Source organism: Engystomops pustulosus, chromosome 6 (genome assembly GCF_040894005.1).
Source record: "Engystomops pustulosus chromosome 6, aEngPut4.maternal, whole genome shotgun sequence".
Lineage (NCBI taxonomy): Eukaryota > Metazoa > Chordata > Amphibia > Anura > Leptodactylidae > Engystomops > Engystomops pustulosus.
The window spans coordinates 26,259,884-26,286,903 of NC_092416.1; the positions used below are offsets into that span (position 1 = coordinate 26,259,884).

Below are 27,020 nucleotides of genomic sequence, written 5' to 3' on the forward strand. Positions count from 1 at the left end.
TAAAGATTTATTATGTACCATATGAAGTACTGGTTACACTACTTATTCAGTGCTATTGAGTACCTGTCCTATGAAATATTGTCCATCCAAAAGCTTTTCCTGCCAAACCCATCATACATGTACCCCATACACAAGAGACTGTTCTCATACCTGGACTATGTTCCCCTTGTGTTACCTACAGTCCAGGACTATTAGATTATTTTCTGGATTGGGATCATTTTTGTCCATTGCAGGATAAGTCTGATCTACAGTCAGTACTGGATGATAAGAGTATAAAAGTTTCATGATGATGAGATAACTACTCCTGGCACTGGGTGGGCATGTGATCAGTATCTACTCAGTATGAACAAACATTGCTTAGGGGACAATACAAAAGGAGTCTGTGCACACGTCTGAGACTTTATGGGGCAGATTTACTTACCCGGTCCGTTCGCGATCCAGCTGCGCGTTCTCTGCGGAGGATTCGGGTCCGCCGGGATTCACTAAGGTAGTTCCTCCGACGTCCACCAGGTCGCGCTGCACCGGCCTATTCCTGGTGAAGGTAAGTGCAAGTCTCGCGACACATTTTTTTTTTAAATGCGGCAGTTTTTCCGAATTCGTCGGGTTTTCGTTTGGGCACGCCCCCCCCCCCGATTTCCGTCGCGTGCATGCCAGCGCAGATGCACCACAATCCGATCGCGTGCACCAAAATCCCGGGGAAATTCAGGGAAATCGGCGCAAATCGGAAATATTCGGGTAACACGTCGGGAAAACGCGAATCGGGCCCTTAGTAAATGACCCCCACTGTGTTTCAGCTCCTTAGTTGTGACGAGTAAAAGATCTAGAAGAATTTCAAAAAGTTTCAAGTAAGTTTCCTTGTAGTCTCATAGGAGCAAATATTCCAGCTTTCTTTTATGGTCCCATAGACTTTAAATGGCAGACCAAAAATGGAGGACACCATGTTCCCACAAACGGATCCCAAAACGCGTTGTCCAAAACCAATCTCCAATCAGCAAAGGACATGGGGCCTCCAGCCTAAAGATCAACAGGGGGTCACATCGGTCATATCACAACCAATTATATACTTATTTTTCATCCTTTGTAAATGGGAAAACTTGTAATCATGGGTGATGTGTGAGGCTTTATTTAGGGTCGTATAATATATACAGAATGAGGTGGTGATTATATGGGGATATCTGCTGTATTTACAGATCCTCTCCTCCTGTGTATTGCCCTTCTGTTTGTGCACAATGTTCTCCTGTCTGCTGCTCAGTCTAGGTAAGTCCTAAAGTTCTGCATTTCCCATTCTCTGATTTGTTTTTTGCATCGAAGACATTCACTGTGTAGTATAAGACTCCTGAGACGTCTGTAATATGGGCACACTATGGATAAGGGTCGGGCACTGGAGGTACAGATGCAGATGGATTGTGTCTGACTCTTACTAGTCCTGTACATGGCGCCAGTGTTGAGCAGATGGCACCAGGGCACCAGGAATCACCGCCCTCCTCTGCTGCTGGACTTTCAGGTGATGGGATTGTAGTGGATAATCCAAAATCAGAATCTGAGAAGCTCCATATCCCACACAGGACGTTACTGGAAGATGCTTTCTGATTTCTCTCTTTTAGTATCAGTGGAGGCATCAGCAGGTTATCCCCGGATTTTCTCTTCAATGTTTTATCAAGTGCTTTATAGGTCGGCAACACCATACTACTTCTATGGCTGCCAATGTTATTTTGGTATCGGTAGCCAGATAGTGGATGAAATCGATAGGTAAGTGGCTGATAACTTATAATATTCAGTATTTAGCATAACAGGAATAGGAAAACAGGAAGGAGTTGTTGTAATGGAAGGAGACTTTCACTGTGTGACATTAATGATGATATATGGAAGTGATTACAATATTATGTCGACCACAGCAGCTCCCCCTCATATAATGCCCTCCCCTGCAGCTTTTCCTCAAATTATGCCCTCCCCGGCAGCTCCTCCTCATATTATATCCTCCCCAGCAGCTCCCCCTCATATTATATCCTCCCCAGCAGCTCCCCCTCATATTAGACCCTCCCCAGCAGCTTCCCCTCATATTATGTGCTCCCCAGCAGATCCCCCTCATATTATTCCCTCCCCAGCAGATCCCCCTCATATTATTCCCTCCCCAGCAGCTTCCCCTCATATTGTACCCTCCCCTGCAGCTCACACTGATATTATGCCCTCCCCAGCAGCTACCCTTCATATTATGCCCTCCTCAGCAGCTTCTCCTCATATTATGCCCACCCCAGCAGCTTTCACTCATATTATGCCCTCCCCAGCAGCTCTCCCTCATATTATGCCCTCCCCAGCAGCATCCCCTCATATTATAATCTCCCCAGCAGCTCCCCCTCATATTATGCCCTACCCTGCAGCTTCCCCTCATATTGTACCCTCCCCTGCAGCTCCCACTCATATTATGCCCTCCCCAGCAGCTTCCCCTCATATAATGCCCTCCCCAGCAGCATCTCCTCATATTATACACTCCCCTGCAGCTCCCACTCATATAATGCTTTCCCCAGCAGCTTCCCCTAATATTATACCCTCCACCTCAGCTTCCCCTCATATTATAACCTCCCCTGCAGCTCCCACTCATATTATGCCCTCCCCAGCAGCTCCCTCTCATTTTAGGCCCTCCCCAGCAGCTCCCCTCATATTATACCCTCCCCGGCAGCTCCTCCTCATATTATTCCCTCCCCTGCAGCCCCCCCCCTCATATTATGCCCTCTCTAGCAGCATCCCCTCATATTATAACCTCCCCAGCAGCTCCCCCTCATATTATACCCTCCCCAGCAGCTTTCCCTCATATTGTACCCACCCCAGCAGCTCCCCCTCATATTATGCCCTCTCCAGCAGCATCCCCTCATATAATAACATCCCCAGCAGCTCCCCCTCATATTATACTCTCCCCAGCAGCTTCCCCTCATATTGTACCCTCCCCAGCAGCTCCCCCTTATATTGTACCCTCCCCTGCAGCTCCCACTCATATTATGCCCTCCCCAGCAGCTCGTCCTCATATTATGCCCTCCCCCGCAGCTTCCCCTCATATTATGCCCTCTCCAGCAGCTTCCCCTCATATTATGCCCTCTCCTGCAGCTTCCCCTCATATAATAACATCCCCAGCAGCTCCCCCTCATATTATACTCTCCCCAGCAGCTTCCCCTCATATTGTACCCTCCCCAGCAGCTCCCCCTCATATTGTACTCTCCCCTGCAGCTCCCACTCATATTATGTCCTCCCCGGCCACTCCCCCTCATATTATGCCCTCCCCGGCAGCTTCCCCACATATTATGGCCTCCCCGGCAGCTTCCCTTCATAATAGGCCCTCCCCGGCAGCAGAGGTTCAGAATATAGAGATGTTGCTCCCACCCCACGGGTGGAACAGGGAGTTTACCATTTTGGTTGTCTGTGACAATTTTGTCAGCCTCACAAGCTGGAGCGGTGCAGCGTAGGGGAACCCCCTGCAGATACTCTCATCTTACCAGCCTTTATAGACCTTTTTCTGTGGGTGGTTTTGCAATGTTTATACTGTTTTTCTACTGTTATTTATGTAACATGTTGTTTATGTTATTTATACATTTGTAGTTAGAATATTTTGGTATTAAAATTAGGCTCATGTGGTCGCCACATTCGACTGTCACATGGTCTCCGGTTTGTTTTATATTATAAAAGGTGCTCGCACCTTGGTGGGTGAAAGAGAAAACAAGGGTGTTACAAGGTAATTCTAGCTGAATGGGTGTGGAGGGGGGGTCCCCACATCACAGTAAGAGGATTAGCAGAGCAGCGAGGCCCTTGACTGTAAAAAAAAAAAAAAACCTTGCCCACATTAGTTCTTAAACCACTACACCACATCACAAACTTACGCTAAAAACTATCAAAAAACCCAAGGCAGATCCCCCTCATATTATTCCCTCCCCAGCAGCTTCCCCTCATATTGTACCCTCCCCTGCAGCTCACACTGATATTATGCCCTCCCCAGCAGCTACCCTTCATATTATGCCCTCTCCAGCAGCTTCTCCTCATATTATGCCCACCCCAGCAGCTTTCCCTCATATTATGCCCTCCCCAGCAGCTTTTCCTCATATTATGCCCTCTCCAGCAGCATCCCCTCATATTATAATCTCCCCAGCAGCTCCCCCTCATATTATGCCCTACCCTGCAGCTTCCCCTCATATTGTACCCTCCCCTGCAGCTCCCACTCATATTATGCCCTCCCCAGCAGCTCGCCCTCATATTATGCCCTCCCCAGCAGCTTCCCCTCATATAATGCCCTCCCCAGCAGCATCTCCTCATATTATACACTCCCCTGCAGCTCCCACTCATATAATGCTTTCCCCAGAAGCTTCCCCTAATATTATACCCTCCACCTCAGCTTCCCCTCATATTATACCCTCCCCTGCAGCTCCCACTCATATTATGCCCTCCCCAGCAGCTCCCTCTCATATTATGCCCTCCCCAGCAGCTCCCCTCATATTATACCCTTCCCGGCAGCTCCTCCTCATATTATTCCCTCCCCTGCAGCCCCCCCCCTCATATTATGCCCTCTCTAGCAGCATCCCCTCATATTATAACCTCCCCAGCAGCTCCCCCTCATATTATACCCTCCCCAGCAGCTTTCCCTCATATTGTACCCACCCCAGCAGCTCCCCCTCATATTATGCCCTCCCCAGCAGCTTCCCCTCATATTATGCCCTCTCCAGCAGCATCCCCTCATATAATAACATCACCAGCAGCTCCCCCTCATATTATACTCTCCCCAGCAGCTTCCCCTCATATTGTACCCTCCCCAGCAGCTCCCCCTCATTTTGTACCCTCCCCTGCAGCTCCCACTCATATTATGCCCTCCCCAGCAGCTCGCCCTCATATTATGCCCTCCCCCGCAGCTTCCCCTCATATTATGCCCTCTCCAGCAGCTTCCCCTCATATTATGCCCTCTCCCGCAGCTTCCCCTCATATAATAACATCCCCAGCAGCTCCCCCTCATATTATACTCTCCCCAGCAGCTTCCCCTCATATTGTACCCTCCCCAGCAGCTCCCCCTCATATTGTACCCTCCCCTGCAGCTCCCACTCATATTATGTCCTCCCCGGCCACTCCCCCTCATATTATGCCCTCCCCGGCAGCTTCCCTACATATTATGGCCTCCCCGGCAGCTTCCCCTCATAATAGGCCCTCCCCGGCAGCAGAGGTTCAGAATATAGAGATGTTGCTCCCACCCCACGGGTGGAACAGGGAGTTTACCATTTTGGTTGTCTGTGACAATTTTGTCAGCCTCACAAGCTGGAGCGGTGCGGCGTAGGGGAACCCCCTGCAGATACTCTCATCTTACCAGCCTTTATAGACCTTTTTCTGTGGGTGGTTTTGCAATGTTTATACTGTTTTTCTACTGTTATTTATGTAACATGTTGTTTATGTTATTTATACATTTGTAGTTAGAATATTTTGGTATTAAAATTAGGCTCATGTGGTCGCCACATTCGACTGTCACATGGTCTCCGGTTTGTTTTATATTATAAAAGGTGCTCGCACCTTGGTGGGTGAAAGAGAAAACAAGGGTGTTACAAGGTAATTCTAGCTGAATGGGTGTGGAGGGGGGGTCCCCACATCACAGTAAGAGGATTAGCAGAGCAGCGAGGCCCTTGACTGTAAAAAAAAAAAAAACCTTGCCCACATTAGTTCTTAAACCACTACACCACATCACAAACTTACGCTAAAAACTATCAAAAAACCCAAGGCAGATCCCCCTCATATTATTCCCTCCCCAGCAGCTTCCCCTCATATTGTACCCTCCCCTGCAGCTCACACTGATATTATGCCCTCCCCAGCAGCTACCCTTCATATTATGCCCTCTCCAGCAGCTTCTCCTCATATTATGCCCACCCCAGCAGCTTTCCCTCATATTATGCCCTCCCCAGCAGCTTTTCCTCATATTATGCCCTCTCCAGCAGCATCCCCTCATATTATAATCTCCCCAGCAGCTCCCCCTCATATTATGCCCTACCCTGCAGCTTCCCCTCATATTGTACCCTCCCCTGCAGCTCCCACTCATATTATGCCCTCCCCAGCAGCTCGCACTCATATTATGCCCTCCCCAGCAGCTTCCCCTCATATAATGCCCTCCCCAGCAGCATCTCCTCATATTATACACTCCCCTGCAGCTCCCACTCATATAATGCTTTCCCCAGAAGCTTCCCCTAATATTATACCCTCCACCTCAGCTTCCCCTCATATTATACCCTCCCCTGCAGCTCCCACTCATATTATGCCCTCCCCAGCAGCTCCCTCTCATATTATGCCCTCCCCAGCAGCTCCCCTCATATTATACCCTTCCCGGCAGCTCCTCCTCATATTATTCCCTCCCCTGCAGCCCCCCCCCTCATATTATGCCCTCTCTAGCAGCATCCCCTCATATTATAACCTCCCCAGCAGCTCCCCCTCATATTATACCCTCCCCAGCAGCTTTCCCTCATATTGTACCCACCCCAGCAGCTCCCCCTCATATTATGCCCTCCCCAGCAGCTTCCCCTCATATTATGCCCTCTCCAGCAGCATCCCCTCATATAATAACATCACCAGCAGCTCCCCCTCATATTATACTCTCCCCAGCAGCTTCCCCTCATATTGTACCCTCCCCAGCAGCTCCCCCTCATTTTGTACTCTCCCCTGCAGCTCCCACTCATATTATGCCCTCCCCAGCAGCTCGCCCTCATATTATGCCCTCCCCCGCAGCTTCCCCTCATACTATGCCCTCTCCAGCAGCTTCCCCTCATATTATGCCCTCTCCCGCAGCTTCCCCTCATATAATAACATCCCCAGCAGCTCCCCCTCATATTATACTCTCCCCAGCAGCTTCCCCTCATATTGTACCCTCCCCAGCAGCTCCCCCTCATATTGTACCCTCCCCTACAGCTCCCACTCATATTATGTCCTCCCCGGCCACTCCCCCTCATATTATGCCCTCCCCGGCAGCTTCCCTACATATTATGGCCTCCCCGGCAGCTTCCCCTCATAATAGGCCCTCCCCGGCAGCAGAGGTTCAGAATATAGAGATGTTGCTCCCACCCCACGGGTGGAACAGGGAGTTTACCATTTTGGTTGTCTGTGACAATTTTGTCAGCCTCACAAGCTGGAGCGGTGCGGCGTAGGGGAACCCCCTGCAGATACTCTCATCTTACCAGCCTTTATAGACCTTTTTCTGTGGGTGGTTTTGCAATGTTTATACTGTTTTTCTACTGTTATTTATGTAACATGTTGTTTATGTTATTTATACATTTGTAGTTAGAATATTTTGGTATTAAAATTAGGCTCATGTGGTCGCCACATTCGACTGTCACATGGTCTCCAGTTTGTTTTATATTATAAAAGGTGCTCGCACCTTGGTGGGTGAAAGAGAAAACAAGGGTGTTACAAGGTAATTCTAGCTGAATGGGTGTGGAGGGGGGGTCCCCACATCACAGTAAGAGGATTAGCAGAGCAGCGAGGCCCTTGACTGTAAAAAAAAAAAAAACCTTGCCCACATTAGTTCTTAAACCACTACACCACATCACAAACTTACGCTTAAAACTATCAAAAAACCCAAGGCTGTAAAGAGGCTGAACACAGTGGGGCTGATTTACTAAGAGTCTTCGGACACCCTATCGTCTGCAGAAGAACAAGCCCCAGGCCTTGTAGACAGGGGAAGCACTAAGTGATTACAGGAGCAGGACAGCACCTCTCACCAGAATTATCATTTTTTGCTGGTGACGGGGCAAGATTAAGGGTATGGAGCACCTCATTTAGGATGCGGCCCCCCAACTCAGCAGCCAAAGAGAGGCCCCCTCCCACGACAATATATATTAAAGATACAACATACTTATACTGTCGCATATACTGTTTAAAATATCAGCCCAGGTGCTAGAGATATTAGAAACAATGGTATCTTTAGTTTTGGATACGTTCATAAATTCATGCTTTTACCAAACCAATTCCAAATTTGACACATGACCAACTAAGAAATGAAAATACCCCTATACTGTTACTAAATAATACTACTATAAGACCAATATTCTACACAATGGCACTACAATGCCTAAATGATCCCTCCAAACTGTGACCTACAGCATTTCCACAACATAACGAAAATATCACAATACGGAAAATGGACAAAAGATATATCTTATATACCCCTCACATTCCAAATGACCAACCTGTGCCCCCACATATATCTTATATACCCCTCACATTCCAAATGACCAACCTGTGCCCCCACATATATCATATATACCCCTCACATTCCAAATGACCAACCTGTGCCCCCACATATATCATATATACCCCTCACATTCCAAATGACCACACTGTGCCCCCACATATATCATATATACCCCTCACATTCCAAATGACCAACCTGTGTCCCCACATATATCATATATACCCCTCACACCACAACTGACCACACTGTACCCCCACATATATACCCCTCACACCTCACCTGACAACACTGTACCCCCACATATAAACCCCTCACACCTCACCTGACCACACTGTACCCCCACATATATACCCCTTACACCTCACCTGACCACACTGTGCCCCCACATATATCATATATACCCCTCACACCACAACTGACCACACTGTACCCCCACATATATACCCCTCACACCTCACCTGACCAACCTGTGCCCCCACATATATCATATATACCCCTCACATTCCAAATGACCAACCTGTGCCCCCACATATATCATATATACCCCTCACATTCCAAATGACCACACTGTGCCCCCACATATATCATATATACCCCTCACATTCCAAATGACCAACCTGTGTCCCCACATATATCATATATACCCCTCACACCACAACTGACCACACTGTACCCCCACATATATACCCCTCACACCTCACCTGACAACACTGTACCCCCACATATAAACCCCTCACACCTCACCTGACCACACTGTACCCCCACATATATACCCCTTACATCTCACCTGACCACACTGTGCCCCCACATATATCATATATACCCCTCACACCACAACTGACCACACTGTACCCCCACATATATACCCCTCACACCTCACCTGACCACACTGTACCCCCACATATATACCCCTTACACCTCACCTGACCACACTGTGCCCCCACATATATCATATATACCCCTCACACCACAACTGACCACACTGTGCCCCCACATATAACATATATACCATTCCCATCACAACTGACCACACTGTACCCCCATATATCATATATAGCCCTCACACCACAAGTGACCACACTGTGCCCCAAATATATCATATATACCCCTCACAACACAACTGACCACACTGTGCCCTCACATATATAACATATATACCATTCACATCACAACTGACCACACTGTACCCCCATATATCATATATAGCCCTCACACCACAACTGACCACGCTGTGTCCCCCAGATATATCATATATACCCCTCACACCACAACTGACCACACTGTACCTCCACATATATCATATATACCCCACACACCACAACTGACCACACTACACCCCCACATATATCATGTATACCCCTCACACTACAACTGACCACACTGTATCTCACATATATCATATATACCCCTCACACCACAACTGACCACACTGTGCCCCCACATATATCATATATACCCCTCACAACAAAACTGACCACACTGTACCCCCACAAATATCATATATACCCCTCACAACACAACTGACCACACTGTGCCCACACATATAACATATATACCATTCACATCACAACTAACCACACTGTACCCCCATATATCATATATAGCCCTCACACCACAACTGACCACACTGTGCCCCCACATATATCATATATAACAATCACACCACAACTGACCACACTACGCCCCCACATATATCATATATACCCCACACACCACAACTGACCACACTACGCCCCGACATATATCATCTATACCCCTCACACTACAACTGACTACACTGTGCCCCCACATATATCATATATACCCCTCACACCACAACTGACCACACTGTGCCTCCATATCATATATACCACTCACACCACAACGGACAACACTGTGCCATCCACATATATCATATATACCCCACACACCACAACTGACCACACTACCCTCCCACATATATCATATATACCCCTCACACTACAACTGACCACACTGTACCTCACATATATCATATATACCCATCACATCACAACTTACCACACTGTGCCCCCACATATATCATATATACCCCTCACACCACAACTGACCACACTGTGCCCCCACATATATCATATATACCACTCACACCACAACGGACAACACTGTGCCCCCACATATATCATATATACCCCTCACACCACAACTGACCACACTGTGCCCCCGCATATATCATATATACTCCTCACACCACAACTGACCACACTGTGCCCCCACATATATCATATATACCCCTCACACTCCAACTGACCACACTGTGCCGCCACATTTATCATATATACCCCTCACACCACAACTGACCACACTGTGTCCCCCACATATATCATATATACCCCTCACACTCCAACTGACCACACTGAGCCCCCACATATATCATACAAACCCTTCACACCACAACTGATCACACTGTGCCCCCACATATAACATATATACCCCTCACAACACAACTGACCACACTGTTCCCCCCACATATATCATATATACCCCTCACACCACAACTGACCACACTGTTCCCCCCACATATATCATATATACCCCTCACACCACAACTGACCACACTGTGTCCCCCACATATATCATATATACCCCTCACACTCCAACTGACCACACTGAGCCCCCACATATATCATACATACCCCTCACACCACAACTGATCACACTGTGCCCCCACATATAACATATATACCCCTCACACCACAACTTAGATACCAATGACCATGCTGCACATATCAGTATTCATCGGCAATGAATAAACAGCACATAATAATATCCTGCAAATATAAAGATACACCAAAAATAAATATACTGCAAGCACAAATATACACTCACCGGCCACTTTATTAGGTACACCTATCCAACTGCTCGTTAACACTTAATTTCTATTCAGCCAATCACATGGCGGCAACTCAGTGCATTTAGGCATGTAGACATGGTCAAGACAATCTCCTGCAGTTCAAACCGAGCATCAGTATGGGGAAGAAAGGTGATTTGAGTGCCTTTGAACGTGGCATGGTTGTTGGTGCCAGAAGGGCTGGTCTGAGTATTTCAGAAACTGCTGATCTACTGGGATTTTCACGCACAACCATCTCTAGGGTTTACAGAGAATGGTCCGAAAAAGAAAAAACATCCAGTGAACGGCAGTTCTGTGGGCGGAAATGCCTTGTTGATGCCAGAGGTCAGAGGAGAATGGGCAGACTGGTTCGAGCTGATAGAAAGGCAACAGTGACTCAAATCGCCACCCGTTACAACCAAGGTAGGCAGAAGAGCATCTCGGAACGAACAGTACGTCGAACTTTGAGGCAGATGGGCTACAGCAGCAGAAGACCACACCGGGTGCCACTCCTTTCAGCTAAGAACAGGAAACTGAGGCTACAATTTGCACAAGCTCATCGAAATTGGACAGTAGAAGATTGGAAAAACGTTGCCTGGTCTGATGAGTCTCGATTTCTGCTGCGACATTTGGATGGTAGGGTCAGAATTTGTCGTCAACGACATGAAAGCATGGATCCATCCTGCTTTGTATCAACGGTTCAGGCTGGTGGTGGTGGTGGTGTCATGGTGTGGGGAATATTTTCTTGGCACTCTTTGGGCCCCTTGGTACCAATTGAGCATCGTTGCAACGCCACAGCCTACCTGAGTATTGTTGCTGACCATGTCCATCCCTTTATGACCACAATGTACCCTGTAACATCTGATGGCTACTTTCAGCAGGATAATGCGCCATGTCATAAAGCTGGAATCATCTCAGACTGGTTTCTTGAACATGACAATGAGGTCACTGTACTCAAATGGCCTCCACAGTCACCAGATCTCAATCCAATAGAGCATCTTTGGGATGTGGTGGAACGGGAGATTTGCATCATGGATGTGCAGCCGACAAATCTGCGGCAACTGTGTGATGCCATCATGTCAATATGGACCAAAATCTCTGAGGAGCTTCCAGCACCTTGTTGAATCTATGCCACGAAGAATTGAGGCAGTTCTGAAGGCAAAAGGGGGTCCAACCCGTTACTAGCATGGTGTACCTAATAAAGTGGCCGGTGAGTGTATATCAGCAGTAAATAACCACATAAATATATACCAGCATTACATGTACAATCTGGGCTACACTCAGGCACTGACATTACTTACTGTTAGGTTGCCGCTGCTTCCTTCTATGTCTGTATTGGTCTCGTCCATCCTGGTCTTCTTCCTTGTAGTCTCCTCATTGTTGCCAATCATAGAAATGGAAACTTCTCCCGGCCATGACTTTTGCCACCTGGATTAGGAAAAACCGCCGCATTTTTTAAAAATAAGTGTTGCGGGACTCGCGCTTACCTTCACTAGGAATAGGCCGGTGTACTTCAGTGCATTCCGGGGAACTTCAGCGCAGCAGCGCCACCTGGTGGACGTCGGAGGAACTACCCTAGTGAATCCCTGCCAGACCCGAATCCACCGAAAGAGAACTGTTGGAGAAGAGATGTTATTCAATACAATCTTGTTGGATAATACAGGATCATTCTCTGTCTGGATGCCGTTAGGGAGAGAGCTGCTGCTGCAGGGATAGCGTTAGGGTGTTCTATTAGAATAGTGTTAGGCAGGAGTGATTCTACAAGAACCCAACAACCCTTGTTAGGGCTGCAATAGCGTTATTTTATTATTTTTTTTATTTGCTTGTGGCTGGGCTTGCTGGCACTAGTAGTGCAGCTAGTACCATATTGGGACGAATTTGCAGGGGGACTTGCGAACATTCTGTTTAGCTCTTAGTGACACACATATCCATCTCAAACACCTTAGTGGGACAATTTATTAGGGGTTTGATTGAATTAGGCACAGTCTGCTTTTTCTTTTTTTTTTTCTTTTTTTTCAAAACTAAAAGTCATCAGGCACAGCACAAAATCCAGTTGTGTGCTGTCAGTGTAGGTTAGAAACTAGCCATGGCAATAGGATAGCATCGTTTTGTTAAAAAAAAAAAAAAAAACACACAAAAAACACAAAAAAACAGTTTACACTTTAATTTTGAAAATGTTGAACCCGAGGGCTAGGGGTAAAGGACGAGGGCGTCCAACTACTGCAGGGGTCAGAGGCCGTGGTCCTGGGCGGGGTGAGACACCACCTGCTGATGAGGGAGCAGGGGAATGCAGCAGAGGTACACTCCCTAGGTTCATGTCTGAAGTTACTGGGACTCGTGGTAGAGCACTGTTGAGGCCAGAACAGTGCGAACAGGTGATGTCGTGGATTGTGGACAATGCTTCTAGCCATTTGTCCACCAGTCAGTCTTCCACGCAGTCCACCCATGTCACCGAAATCAGCACTCCTCCAGCTCCTCCACCTCAGCCTCCTTCCCCCCCAGTCTGCCCCTTCCCAGGAAAATTTGGCATTTGAACCGGCATACTCTGAGGAACTGTTTTCTGGACCCTTCCCAGAGTCACAAACCACTTGTCCGGTTGCTGCTGAGCTCTTTCCCGATGCCCAGGTTTTCCACCGGTCGCAGTCTGTGGGTGATGATGACATTGTTGAAGCAGTGGAAGAAGTGTGTAAAGAGGTGTTGGGCGATGAGGAAACATGGTTGTCAGACAGTGGTGAAGTTGTTGTCAGGGCAGGAAGTCCGAGGGGGGAGCAGACTGAGGGATCAGAGGATGATGAGGTGACAGACCCAAGCTGGGTTGATAGGCCGGGTGAACACAGTGCTTCTGAGACGGAGGCGAGTCCTCAACGAGAACATGTTGGAAGAGGCAGTGGTGGGGCCAGACGGAGAGGCAGGGCCAGAGCTGGTGCATCAGCGCCAAATGTTTCACGTAGTGAAGCTCCCGTGGCGAGGGCTAGATTTTCAGAAGTCTGGAGGTTCTTTAAAGAAACACCGGATGACCGACGGACAGTGGTGTGCAACCTGTGCCACACCAGGATCAGCAGGGGTTCCACCACTACCAGCTTAACCACCACCAGTATGCGCAGGCATATGAATGCTAAGCACCCCACTCAATGGAACCAAGGCCGTTCACCTCCGGCCGGGCACACCACTGCTGCTTCCACTGTGTCATCGGCTGCCTCTGCTAGTCAGCCCCCTGCCCAGGACCCCGGCCCAAACACCTCCCGTGCGAAAACCACACCTTCGCCTCCACGATCCTCCACAGCGTCCACCAATGTCTCATGTGCAGCGTTCAGCTCTCCATACCCCAGACGCTGGAGCGCAAGAGGAAATACAGTGCAACTCACCCACACGCCCAAGCCCTCAACATCCACATCTCCAAATTACTCAGCCTGGAGATGCTGCCCTATAGGCTGGTAGAGACCAAGGCCTTTCGCAACCTCATGGCGGCGACCGCCCCTCGGTATTCGGTCCCCAGCCGCCACTACTTTTCCCGATGTGCCGTCCCAGCCCTGCACCAGCACGTGTCAGACAACATCATCCGTGCCCTGACCAACGCCGTTTCTGACAAGGTCCACCTGACCACGGACACGTGGACGAGTGCTGCTGGGCAGGGCCACTATATATCGCTGACGGCACATTGGGTTAACTTGGTGGAGGCTGGGACCGAGTCTGACCCTGCGGCTGGTCATATACTGCCGACGCCGAGGATTGCGGGGCCTACCTTGGTCCAGGTCTCTCAGGCCTACTATGCCTCCTACTCCTCCCACCCCTCCTCCACCTCCTCCTCCGAATTACCATCCATGGGCATGGCGCCATCAGTTGGTAGCTCTAGGCACAGCAGCAGTGCCGTCGCTAAGCGACAGCAGGCGGTGCTCAAACTGCTGAGCCTAGGCGATAAAAGGCACACCGCCCAAGAACTATTACAGGGCATCACGGCGCAGACTGATCTGTGGCTGGCACCGCTGAACCTGAAGCCAGGCATGATTGTGTGTGACAACGTCCGTAACCTGGTGGCGGCTCTGCAACTCGGCAGACTGACACATGTGCCATGCCTGGCCCATGTGTTAAATCTGATAGTTCAGCGTTTCCTCAAGACATACCCCAATCTGTCTGATTTGCTCACGAAGGTGCGCCGCATCTGTGCGCATTTGAGGAAGTCCAGCACAGATGCTGCCACTCTCAGGGCAGCGCAGCTCCGCCTCCAACTGCCCGCTCACCGACTGTTGTGCGACGTGCCCACGAGGTGGAATTCAACATTAACCATGTTATCCAGAGTTTACCAGCAGCGCAGAGCGATTGTAGACTGCCAGATGTCAACTTCCACCAGAACTGGTAGTCAGGTCAGTCAGCTTCCTCAAGTCTACAATGAGGAGTGGACGTGGATGTCTGATATCTGTCAGGTGCTGAGTAACTTTGAGGAGTCAACACAGATGGTCAGTGGCGATGCCGCCATCATCAGCCTCACCATCCCGCTGCTTGGCCTGTTGAAAAACTCTCTGGTCAGCATGAAGTCAGAAGCTTTGCGCTCGTCACAAGAGACGGGGGAAGAAGATTCCCTTGTTGATAGCCAAAGCACCCTCAGGTCTGTTTCCCAGCGCATATCGGAGGAGGTGGAGGTGGAGGAGGATGAGGAGGAAGAGGAGGAGAATGTTGGCGAGACAGAAGAGGGGAGCATTGCTTAGTCCTTCACTGTTCAGCGTGTATGGGCAGAAGAAGAGGAGTTGGAGGAGGAGGAAATGGAGAGTCAGGCCAGTGAGGGGAGTGAATTCTTGCGAGTTGGTACTCTGGCGCATATGGCAGATTTCATGCTAGGCTGCCTATCCCGTGACCCTCGCGTTCAAAGAATTTATTCCAGCACCGATTACTGGGTATTCACTCTCCTGGACCCATGGTACAAGCAAAATCTTTCCACTCTCACCCCTGGAGAGGAAAGGAGTGTGAGAATTCATGAATACCAGCAGGCCCTGGTGCACAAGCTGAAACAGTATTTCCCTTCTGACAGCGCTAGCGGCAGAGGGCGTACTTCTGCGGGACAAGTAGCGAGGGAGAGTAGGCGAGCAGGCAGCTTGTCCAGCACTGGCAGGGGTACGCTTTACAAGGCCTTTGCCAGTTTTATGTCACCCAAGCAAGACACTGTCACCTGTCCCCAGTCTCGGCAGAGTAGGGCTGATCTTTACAGAAAGATGGTGAGGGAGTACGTAGCTGACCATACCATCGTCCTAAATGATCACACAGCTCCCTACAACTACTGGGTTTCAAAGCTGGACATGTGGCACGAACTGGCGCTGTATGCCTTGGAGGTTCTTGCCTGCCCTGCCGCTAGCGTGTTGTCTGAGCAGGTTTTCAGTGCAGCTGGTGGCATCATCACCGATAAGCGTACACGCCTGTCGACTGACAGCGCTGACAGGCTGACGCTTATCAAGATGAATAAAGCCTGGATTTCTCCGGATTTTCATTCTCCACCAGGTGAAAGAAGCTCAACCTGAATAATGTATGCACTCCTCCTCCTCATTTTCCTCCTTCTCCTCCTCTTTGTACACTAAAGCAGAGGAAACTGGCTATTTTTTGCCAGGGCCAACTGGCTCTAGCTATAGTACTCTATGGGGGTCATTTACTAAGGGCCCGATTCGCGTTTTCCCGACGTGTTACCCGAATATTTCCGATTTGCGCCGATTGTACCTGAATTGCCCCGGGATTTTGGCGCATGCGATCGGATTGTGGCGCATCGGCACCGGCATGCACACAATGGAAATCGGGGGGCGTGGCCGAACGAAAACCCGACGGATTCGGAAAAACCGCCGCATTTAAAAAAGGAAATTGTGTCGCGGAGCTTGCACTCACCTTCATCCAGTATAGGATCGTGAACTTCGGTGCGTTTCAGGGAACCTCACCGCAGCGCCACCTGGTGGACGTCGGAGGAACTACCTTAATAAATCCCGGCCGGATCCGAATCCAGCGCAGAGAACGCGCCGCTGGATCGCGAACGGACCGGGTAAGTAAATCTGCCCCTATGTATTTAATTTTTCTGGAGGGCCACCTACCCGGTCCTCTGTTTTAAACAATTTTTGGGAGTGCAACATACAGGCACTCAATCTATTAAATTTTTCTGGAGGACCACCTACCTGCTCCTCTGGTTTGAAAACTTTTTTGGACTGCCACATACAGGCACTATCCAAATTTAATTGTCTCTATAGCAGCCACCACACGTCGTCTTTATAGCTGCCTCCACACGTTGTCTCCATTGCTACCTCCACACATCATCTCCATAGCTGCCTCCCAAAGTCGTCCATATAGCTGCCTCCATACATCGTCTCCTTAGCAAACGAGCTGTGTCAGGCAGAATTTTGGGTTGTTTTCATGGCTTCCACATCAAACTTGTTAACTTTGTCGCCACCCTGCTGTGTTATCCACAAAATATACTGGCAAACTTTTATCATTTACCGATATTATTTCAGCGCTTCCTGCGCATCTGTTTACATTCCCCTCACCCGCCATAACCAAGCCAATTACTTATAAGAACAGTACTACACTTGATCTTATACAAAAGGTTCTTAGAAGTGCTGTTTGTAGCCCCCGCCTGCTTTGAAAATTATAATTTTTTCAAAGTAAACGCTTCTGGCCCCCAGGCCCATTTTGGGTGGGGAGGAGCCGAGAGGCAGGGGCTTGGACAGGAGAAAGCTCGCCTGGCAGCGGACCGCCAGCTCCATCCCAAGATCCAACAAAAATAGTTGTAACTGCAGCAACTTTAATCTACTACTACTTTACTGCCTCCATACATCGTCCCCTTATCAAACGAGCTGTGTCAGGCAGAATTTTCGGGTGTTTCACCAGATACATAATGGAACTAGGCCCATCTGTCGCCGCCATGCTGGAGACCTGAAGTTGCAATCATAGCAGCGCAATATGGATGTCCCATACTGTCGCTCTTAATCATGGAACTATTTCCGAAAAAACAATTAAAAATAGAACCGCTATGCTATTCCATTATTCCTAGATGAAATATTCAAACGACCCGGCCTGCTTTGAAAATTATTATTTTTTCAAATAAACGCTTCTGGCCCCCAGGCCCATTTTAGGTTGGGAGGAGCCGAGAGACAGGGGCTTGGACAGGCGAAAGCTCGCCTGGCAGCGGACCGCCAGCTCCATCCCAAGATTAGGCAGCCTCAGAGGCATCCATGCATACTGCCCCTGCAGTTTCCTGTCCATTTCGCCTCCACGATCCTCCACAGCGTCCACCAATGTCTCCATGCGCAACTTTCAACTGTCTATACCCCAGACGCTGGAGCGCGAGAGGAAATACAGCACATCATCCCCTTATCAAACGAGCTGTGTCAGGCAGAATTTTCAGGTGTTTCACCAGATACATAATGAAACTCGGCGCATCTGTCGCCGCCATGCTGGAGACCTGAAGTTTCAATCATAGCAGCGCAATATGGATGCCCCATACTGTCACTCTTAATCATGGAAGTCGTCTCCATGGCTGCCTCCCCTTATCAAATGAGCTGTGTCAGGCTCATTTTTCGGGTGTTTCACCAGATACGTTATGGAACTTGGTCACTTTGTCGCCACCATGCTGTGTTATCGACTAAATATACCGTCAACCTTTTGTTCACATAGGAAATCATTTCAGCGCTTCTTGCTCACCTCCTTTGGTTCCTCTCTGCCGCCTTAACCAGGCAAAATACTGATACATACAGTGCTACACGTTATCCTCGCCAAAAGGAATTTTTTTAATTGGTTTGAAGCCTGAGTCCATTTGGGGTATGTCGCCATGCCACTCTCTAGCCTGCCACTGCTGCCGCTGCCTCTGCCTCTGCATGCCGTCCCCTATAGTGTCAGGGTCAATTATTGGGTGTTTTAGATGCTATCTAGCCTCATTCGGTCACTCTGTCATGGCCATGCTGTTGCCCATAGTTTTGGCATAATGGTGCGATTAAGCAGCCTCAGAGGCATCCATGCATGCTGCCCCTGCTGTTTCCTGTCCATTTCCGTGGTGTTTCCATCATTTTCTGAGGTTTCCAGGTGTTTGGCCACGCCTACCTGTGCAGACCCTTGGTCCCCTTGAAAAATGCTCGAGTCTCCCATTGACTTCAATGGGGTCCGTTATTCGAGACGAGCACTCGAGCATCGGGAAAAGTTTGTCTCGAATAACGAGCACCCGAGCATTTTAGTGCTTGCTCATCTCTAGTCATGATACATATCTAGCACTATCTTGGCATCCCTCCTGGGGATCACGATCTGGTACAGTCAGTCATAGGTGATGGGATCCAGAGTCCTCCTCTTTAACATGCCCTGATGCATACTCAGAGTCTTTCTCTGGCGCCACTGTTGGGACAATTCCCCGTCAGCCCTTAGCCGACGGATTCTTTAAGGCACTCCCCCACTAGAGAGAGAGTCCCTCAATTCTCCTATGGCGCAGCTATCAGCCTGAAGACTCATCCAGAGGTACTACTCTGCAGGTGGCGCAGAATCTTCTTGTTGAGGAGCAAGTGCTGCTTCAGAAGGTAAGGAGTAAACTCTCTGGGCATCTTGACGTATAAAACAGGCATAGAACGCCGGCATCTCAACGTCTTCCCACTGAACATCTGTGGAGGGTCCCTCCCACTGGTCAGGGAAACGGGACAGAGCATCAGCATTGTCGTTGGTCTTGCTAGCCCTGTACTTGATAGAGAAATTAAAGTTGGCTAGTCTGGAGGCCCACCACTGCTACAGTCTGGGCAATGTTCAGATGCTATCAAGGGGTTGTTGTCTGTTAAGATGGTGAAGAAGGAAGCAGCCAGATAGTCTTTGAACTTTTTGGTCACAGCCCAGACTAATGGCAAGATCTCCAACTTGAATGAACTGTAATTCTGGTTGTTTTGTTCCGGTTCTCGGAGGGAATGGCTGGCGTAGGCTATGACCCTTTCAGTCCATTCTGGAGCTGGGATAGTACAGCCCCTAGTTCCTGCAGACCGCATACCGCACTGCAGTGTCTTTTTCCAATAGGGGAGTCCCGGTACTCACAAGTCTGAAGGTTGTCCTATCAGGTCAGTGGCTCGAGACCCGCACAGAAACAGAGAGGTATGTACGTCTTCCCTTGGTATTTTCAATTCAACGCAAGCTCGCCACTAGGCTTACCTCTACACGTTTCCACCATGGCTCAGGCGGTCCGGCAGATAATTGGCGCGGGCTGTCTGCCAATTTCTGATAAATTCTCAGCCCCTTCCTGTCTTCCCTGCTGGATCTTTGTGCCCCGTTTCCATTGAGAAAACTTTTCCTCTGCGTTTATGGTGATTTCCCGTTGTGACCTCGATTCTGTTCCTGACTCTGATCCTGCGCTGCCTGTCCTGACCTTCCGCTACGTCCCCAACTCTGATCCCATGCTGCCTGTGTCAACCTCCTGCCTGTCCCCTACACTCTGTACTTCGACCTTGGCCACCACCATGGACAAAATTGCACCTGTTGAACAACCTGGTGGTACCACGCAGCAGCAAGATCATCCTGCTTTGTGGCGGGCTCTGGTGAAAACCAGAGACCACTTAGACTCCGGTCCCAGGTGTCAGCTTATGTCATCGTCCGCTGTGGTCCAAAGAATCCACTACCACTGATCCTGACAATCTGCATTTGCAATATCTGCATAGGGCAAATTTTGGTCGTTTTGAGAAACGCATAGCTGTTATCTAGAGGACATGAAATGGACTGATTTTTTTTTTCAGGAACGTAGTGTGGAAATGTTCTCCAGAGGCCACAGTTACCAGGGTAGCATATTCTGCCGTGACCTATCACTACAGAATTTATATGTGTGGCACAGTTATTGGTATCTATGTATTTTATCTCCATTCTAATTATTTCTTTTTAATGGCCATGGCTAGTAGCAAGAGAAGTCAATTTACAATATGTCTGAGTTGCGTGGCCAAACCCAAACTGGAACTATGGGTCCACTCATCTCTACCTATAACCATTCACTATAAATATAATAAGCGTGTACTTGATGTATGTATGTATTGTAAGTGCTAGGTTTATTTGTCTCGTTCTCTCCCTTCTTCATATTTATCCATAGTCACCATCCATTGCATTTCCCCTGCCTGCAGCTTATGGATTATTTTAACCCATTATTTACTAGAATTGGTTATTATATTAACCTCATAACTTCTATGGCTAAGCTCCTCTTATAGTTTATTATTTTTACACACAAACCTCCCCCCCCCCCCACTTTTCTAATATCCCCAATCCCTCTTCTTACTATACTCTACTTGTATTTAATATTTGATTGTCAACTACAGATTACATCTTTTCCATTATTTCTCTATAGTCCTGCTAATTACTTCTGCCCCATTCATCCTTCTTTCCACAATATGAGGCAATCTGCCAGTATCTAGTCTAGATGCCAGCACCCAGCACCCAGTAGCTCCGCTCCTGGTCATGTGACCAGCCTCAGCGCTATATAACTCTGCAGCCGCTCAGTTACACACTGACACTGCTGGAACCAAGGTGAGTCCTCACTATAACTACTATAACCCCCACTATCACATGGAATCTCACTATGGACTTATTCCATATGATACAACCTCTTCTACAGAAGATCTTTTAGGTTCCTAATTATTTCTATAAAATGCATGTGGGTTCTCATCCATGCTGGTACCGAACCCACAGATCCCCATTATCATAATCTTTACCCTTCTAGTTACAATCCTCCTCACTATCCTCATTGTTAGGCTACACCCCGGCTGTAGGTATACGGGACATAAACAAGGGTCCTGTGTGCTCTATCTTTTACGTCTCGGGCTGTCGGCTCATACACGGGGATGTGAGATCACAGCTGTGTACATACATGAGCCTAGAGAAGCAAATCAGGACACGCCAGCTGTAGGAAATTCCCCCAGGGCACGTCCTCGTTTCCTTCTTATATACCATCTTACACCTGACATGGCTATCGGTCACCGCTCTACCATCATAGACCAATATAAAATATGTAAACAATTAATTCCCAAAATGTGTTGTCCAGGGTTTTTTTTTAAAAAACCCATCTCAGTTTAACAAAGGACATTCATTCTGATGATCAATGGTGGTCGCATCAGTCATATCCCAATCAATTAGATACATATTATTTGTAAAGGGGAAACTATGTAATCATGGGAGATGTATGAGGCTTTATATATGGTTATATAATAGACTGTACAGACACAGAATGAGGTTTTTAGGCAGCGCACACCCCAGGTCTTCTATGTGTAAAAACTGTAAAGTGCCAGCTCATGAATTGTGTCGCACGTTCTTCTAAAATCTGGTTCTCCCTGCACTGCTCAGAGTGCACCAACTTCTTTTTGGTGCACCTTTAACATAGAGTGTGCGACACACTTCTGTCCAACACTGCATGATAAATGTGGTGCACGGTCCGACTGAGCACCAGAACCCCCCCCCCCCCTTCAGTGCAAAATTTTGTGCAGTGTTGGTGCAGCCGTGGTCACTTGTCTATATAACCAGAGCATTTATTTACAGATCCTCTCCTCCTGTGTACTGCCCTTCTGTTTGTGCACAATGTTATCCTGTCTGCTGCTCCTCCTCAGTCTAGGTAAGTCCTAATGTTATCATGGATTATGTCTGACTGATCTCTTACTAGTCCTGTACATGATGCCAGTGTTGAGCAGATGGCACCGGGGCTGCAGGAATCACAGTCCTCCTCTGCTGCTGGACTTTCAGGTGATGGGATTGTAGTGGATAATCCAAAAGCAGAATCTGAGAAGCCCAATATCACACACAGGACGTTACAGGAAGATGCTTTCTGATTTCTTTGTTTTAGTATCAGTGGAGGCATCAGGAGGTTATCCTCGGCGTTTCAGTATAATGGCTAAACATGTCCTGAATAGGCCACTAATACAATACTCCTTCTATGGCTGCCAATGTGGATGGATTTTCGGTAGCCAGATACTGGATGAAACCGATAGGTAAGTGGCTGATAGCCTATAATATTCAGTATTTAGCAAAGTAGGAATAGGGAACCAAGAAGGAGTTGTTGTAATGGAAGTAGACGTTCACTGTCTGACAATTATGATGATGTATGGAAGTGATTACGATATTATGCCCTCCCCAGCAGCTTCCCCTCTTATTATGTCCTCTCTAGGAGCTTCCCCTCATAATATGTCCTCTCCAGCAGCTCCCCCTCATATTATATCCTCCCCAGCAGCTTCCCCTCTTATTATGTCGTCCCCAGGAGCTTCCCCTCATACTATGTCCTCTCCAGCAGCTCCCCCTCATATTATATCCTCCCCAGCAGATCCCCTCATATTATGTCCTCCCCTGCAGCTTCCCCTCTTATTATGTCCTCCCCAGGAGCTTCCCCTCATACTATGTCCTCTCCAGCAGCTTCCCCTCATATTATATCCTCCCCAGCAGCTTCCCCTCTTATCATGTCCTCCCCAGGACCTTCTCCTCATACTATGTCCTCTCCAGCAGCTTCCCCTCTTATTATGTCCTCCCCAGGAGCTTCCCCTCTTATTATATCCTCCCCAGCAGCTTCCCCTCTTATTATTTCCTCCCCAGGAGCTTCCCCTCTTATTATGTCCTCCCCAGGAGCTTCCCCTCATACTATGTCCTCTCCAGCAGCTTCCCCTCTTATTATGTCCTCCCCAGGAGCTTCCCCTCATACTATGTCCTCTCCAGCAGCTTCCCCTCTTATTATGTCCTCCCCAGGAGCTTCCCCTCATACTATGTCCTCTCCAGCAGCTTGGAGCGGCAGAGTGGAGGGACCCCTCTGTATAGGAGTTCCTGCTCTTAAAGTGCATGCACCACAATTGTAAGGGGAAGGGGTGCGGGTCCCTGCACTCTTAGGATGGATTCACACTGGTGTGTGTTGCATGTCCCTTGCATGTTTCCTCCTTTTTGTCTCTGCATCTTCAAAAAAAATTAAGGTTTAACATTGGTTAGAAAACACCTGGTTCTCCAGCCTCAAAAGTGGAAAAATCTGAACTTGTCATCAGTAAATTTTTGGTGGACGCATCTATTACCCTCTGTGATCCACACACATGAAAAATATAGGACAGGTTTCAAAATTTTTCAATGGACAACGGATCAGAAAAAAAAAAGCCAATGTGAAAACAACCACAGAAAACAATGGATCAGTAAGCCTTCAGTGAAAATCATGGATTCACTGACCTGAAAAAAAACGCTAGTATGAAAGAGCCCTTAGGGCGCGGCAACATCATTGGTCTAAGTGTCCAATGACCATGAGTAACCGTATCGATTTCATTAAGTTTCTGGGGGGCCGCTTCATCCACAGCAGCTTCATAATTGACGTTTGGCTGCATCAGAATCATGTCCGCAGTATGTTTGGCGATGGCGATCTGTTATGTAGTACAGTAGAAGGTAGGTGCAGTGCTACTTGATATGTTATAACCTCACACTTACTAGTGGTGTCACTCTGGATCTTCCCTCAGGTGCTGTTATGAATATCGTTGCTGTCAGGCTCCATTTAGAACAGATGAGTGCAAACCAGAAAAAGCATCTTACTATTACACTTACCGCAATGGGACCCTCACCTGCGGTACGTCACATATGTCAATAAATATGTTAAATGTTTAGCTTGTTGATTCTCAGCAGCAGTGGTATAAAAAGGTGTATCAAATGTCCAGCAGCAGCCTCCCCTTATTTATCAAATGCCCAGCAGCAGCCTCCCCTCATTTATCAATTGTCCAGCAGCAGCTTCCCCTCATTTATCAAATGCCCAGCAGCACCCCCCCCCCTCATTTATCAATTGTCCAGCAACAGCCTCCCCTCATTTATCAATTGTCCAGCAGAAGTGGTATAAAAAGGTATATCAGATGTCCTGCAGCAGCATCCCCTCGCCAAGAAAATGTGCATCAATATAATCATGGATTCTCAAGTCACATTAAAAATAACTAAAATTCACTACTTACCCTCTTAGGCTTTGGTGATCCCCACAGCTTCCTCTTCTCTTAGTGCAGCAGCACAGTTAGAGACAGGTCTGTGAGGTCTGCCCATCCACTGTATGAGGTGGCTATGACACTGCCTGATGACATCATTCAGGGTGCGCATTCAGAGTGCACAGAGCTGTCTATTGCTGCGCCGCTCGTGTAATGAATTGTATGTGTATCCTGTAGCCATAAAATGAATTCTCTTCCCCCGTCATGTACCCGCATCCCTGGACCTGCACCCCCTGCGACTGCAATTGTTACACCCGTGCTCAGCAGTGTATAGCCACTCACATAGAATGAGTTTCTTACATTTTACTTCCACGGATACATTGTAACATTCTGAAGTCTATGATGCTTATGATTATAAGTATATACTGGGGGTTATTTACTTACCCGGTCCTGTCGCGATCCAGCGGCGCGTTCTCCGACGGGAATTCGGGTCTACCGTCCATTCACTAAGGTCGTGCACCCGATGTCCACCAGGTGTCGCTGCTGCGCCGAGGTCCGCTGGAGTTCACCATCCTATTCCTGGTGCGTGTAAGTGTGTGTCAAGCAACACTTTTTTTTTTTAAATAGCGCAATTTTTCCGAATCCATCGGGTTTTCCGACGGCCACGCCCCCCGATTTCCGTCTTACGATTCGGACCCTTAGTAAATGTGCCCCAATGTGTGTATCTCTCTGTGACAAAAGAAAACTTTAAGATCTTGAATATTACAAAAGAATTGAGGAAACAAAGCTGGACAGAAGTTGGATGATATGGGTTTAGGTTTATGGACCCTGGTGCAAGAGTTCAGATCAGAACCCTCTCCGACTAGGGGCCTCTACGACTAGGGTCCCAATTATAACAGTAGCCTCTGTTTTTATTGCAACATTTTACATTTTTACAAAAACTCCTTCCAGTGTGACTTGGTGTTTGGTGCCTGAGAATGAAAATTTAGGGAAGGTTTTTTTTGTGCACACCAATCCATGGTCTTTTCCGTTCCTTCTGTCGGTGGTAAAGCTCCGTTGTCTTAATGAATAATAAATGATGGATTGTGAGAGATGTTTCTCTTCTCCCCTCAGATGATGAGGATGAGTCCAGCTGTGCCAGAAGAAGCTGTGAGTGTGACCGGACGGCCGTGTTCTGTTTTCAGAGCCATCATTTCTCCGAAATAAATTCCAAACAATTACACAGTAGCAAATGTTCGGGGCGAAGACCACCCTGCCCAGAGGTGTAGCTAGGGGGTTCAGCATAGAGGGGGCAAAACCATTACTCATGAGCTCCATCTCACCTCTGATGCTGTGCTGAACATACAGGACCTTTGGAGGACTCACAAGTCAATAAAGATAGATAGGGCAGCATGGTGGCTCAGTGGGTAGCACTTCTGCCTTGCAGCACTGGGGTCCTGGGTTCAAGTCCCACCCAGATCAACATCTGCAAAGAGATTGTATGTTCTCTCCATGTTTGCGTGGGTTTCCTCCGGGTCCTCCGGTTTCCTCCCACACTCCAAAAACATACTGGCAGGTTGATTAGATTGTGAGCCCCATAGGGGACAGGGACTAAATTGGAAAGCCCCGTGCAGCGCTGCGTAATCTGTAAGCGCTATATAAATAAAGAATTATTATTATTATAGTAATGTGTGTCAGCTGCCTGCACACATGTCTATCCATAGAGACTGAAGTAGTCACAGTATACAGCTCTATTTGTGTCACAGAGTTGAAAGCTGGGAGTGGACCCCTCAAAGTTCTGCCCCTTTGCCCCCCTGGTAGCTGCACCTGATCCTGCTAAATCTGCAGCTATCTGTACCCACCCTGTATATGTAGAAGAGCTCTGTTCCTGTGGCTTGTATGGCTAATGTCATCCACCTATAGAATTCTTTGTAATAAAACAAATAACACTATATTCAGTTTTGTATTCATTTGTACTCAGCTTTTTGAGAAGCTGGGTGACCCTTCTTAAAGCTCTCTACTGTCCCTGCTGTGCTCCGCTCCTGAGCTCGGCTATTCCACAGATGGACAGTTCTTACAGTAAAGAAGCCCTGTCTCCTCTGGAGCTTACACCTTGTTTTGA

The 27,020-nt window shown here is 48.1% G+C and overlaps 1 protein-coding gene across 3 annotated transcripts; it reads left to right on the forward strand.

Annotated features, from left to right (window-relative positions):
• Window positions 1-1,545: 1,545 nt before the first annotated feature.
• Window positions 1,546-26,837, forward strand: LOC140134692 (basic phospholipase A2 caudoxin-like). 3 transcript variants are annotated; one of them, XM_072155182.1, is made up of 5 exons: window positions 1,566-1,749; window positions 22,539-22,611; window positions 22,840-22,984; window positions 24,473-24,579; window positions 26,033-26,837. In XM_072155182.1, the coding sequence occupies exons 2-5, from the start codon at window positions 22,578-22,580 to the stop codon at window positions 26,185-26,187; spliced, it is 441 nt and encodes a 146-aa protein (XP_072011283.1). In that variant the 5' UTR covers window positions 1,566-1,749; window positions 22,539-22,577; the 3' UTR covers window positions 26,188-26,837. The 3 variants fall into 3 exon arrangements, with proteins under 3 accessions (XP_072011284.1, XP_072011283.1, XP_072011282.1); XM_072155181.1 differs by lacking the exon at window positions 1,566-1,749 and adding an exon at window positions 21,448-21,533; XM_072155183.1 differs by lacking the exon at window positions 22,840-22,984 and having other exon boundaries at window positions 1,546-1,749.
• Window positions 26,838-27,020: the final 183 nt, after the last annotated feature.

Coding starts and splice junctions, on each gene's coding strand:
- LOC140134692 (XM_072155182.1), top strand. CDS start 22,578: ATGTTATCCTGTCTGCTGCTCCTCCTCAGTCTAG. Junction 22,612..22,839: donor GCTGCTCCTCCTCAGTCTAG/GTAAGTCCTAAT, acceptor TCTTTGTTTTAG/TATCAGTGGAGGCATCAGGA. Junction 24,580..26,032: donor CAATGGGACCCTCACCTGCG/GTACGTCACATA, acceptor TTCTCCCCTCAG/ATGATGAGGATGAGTCCAGC.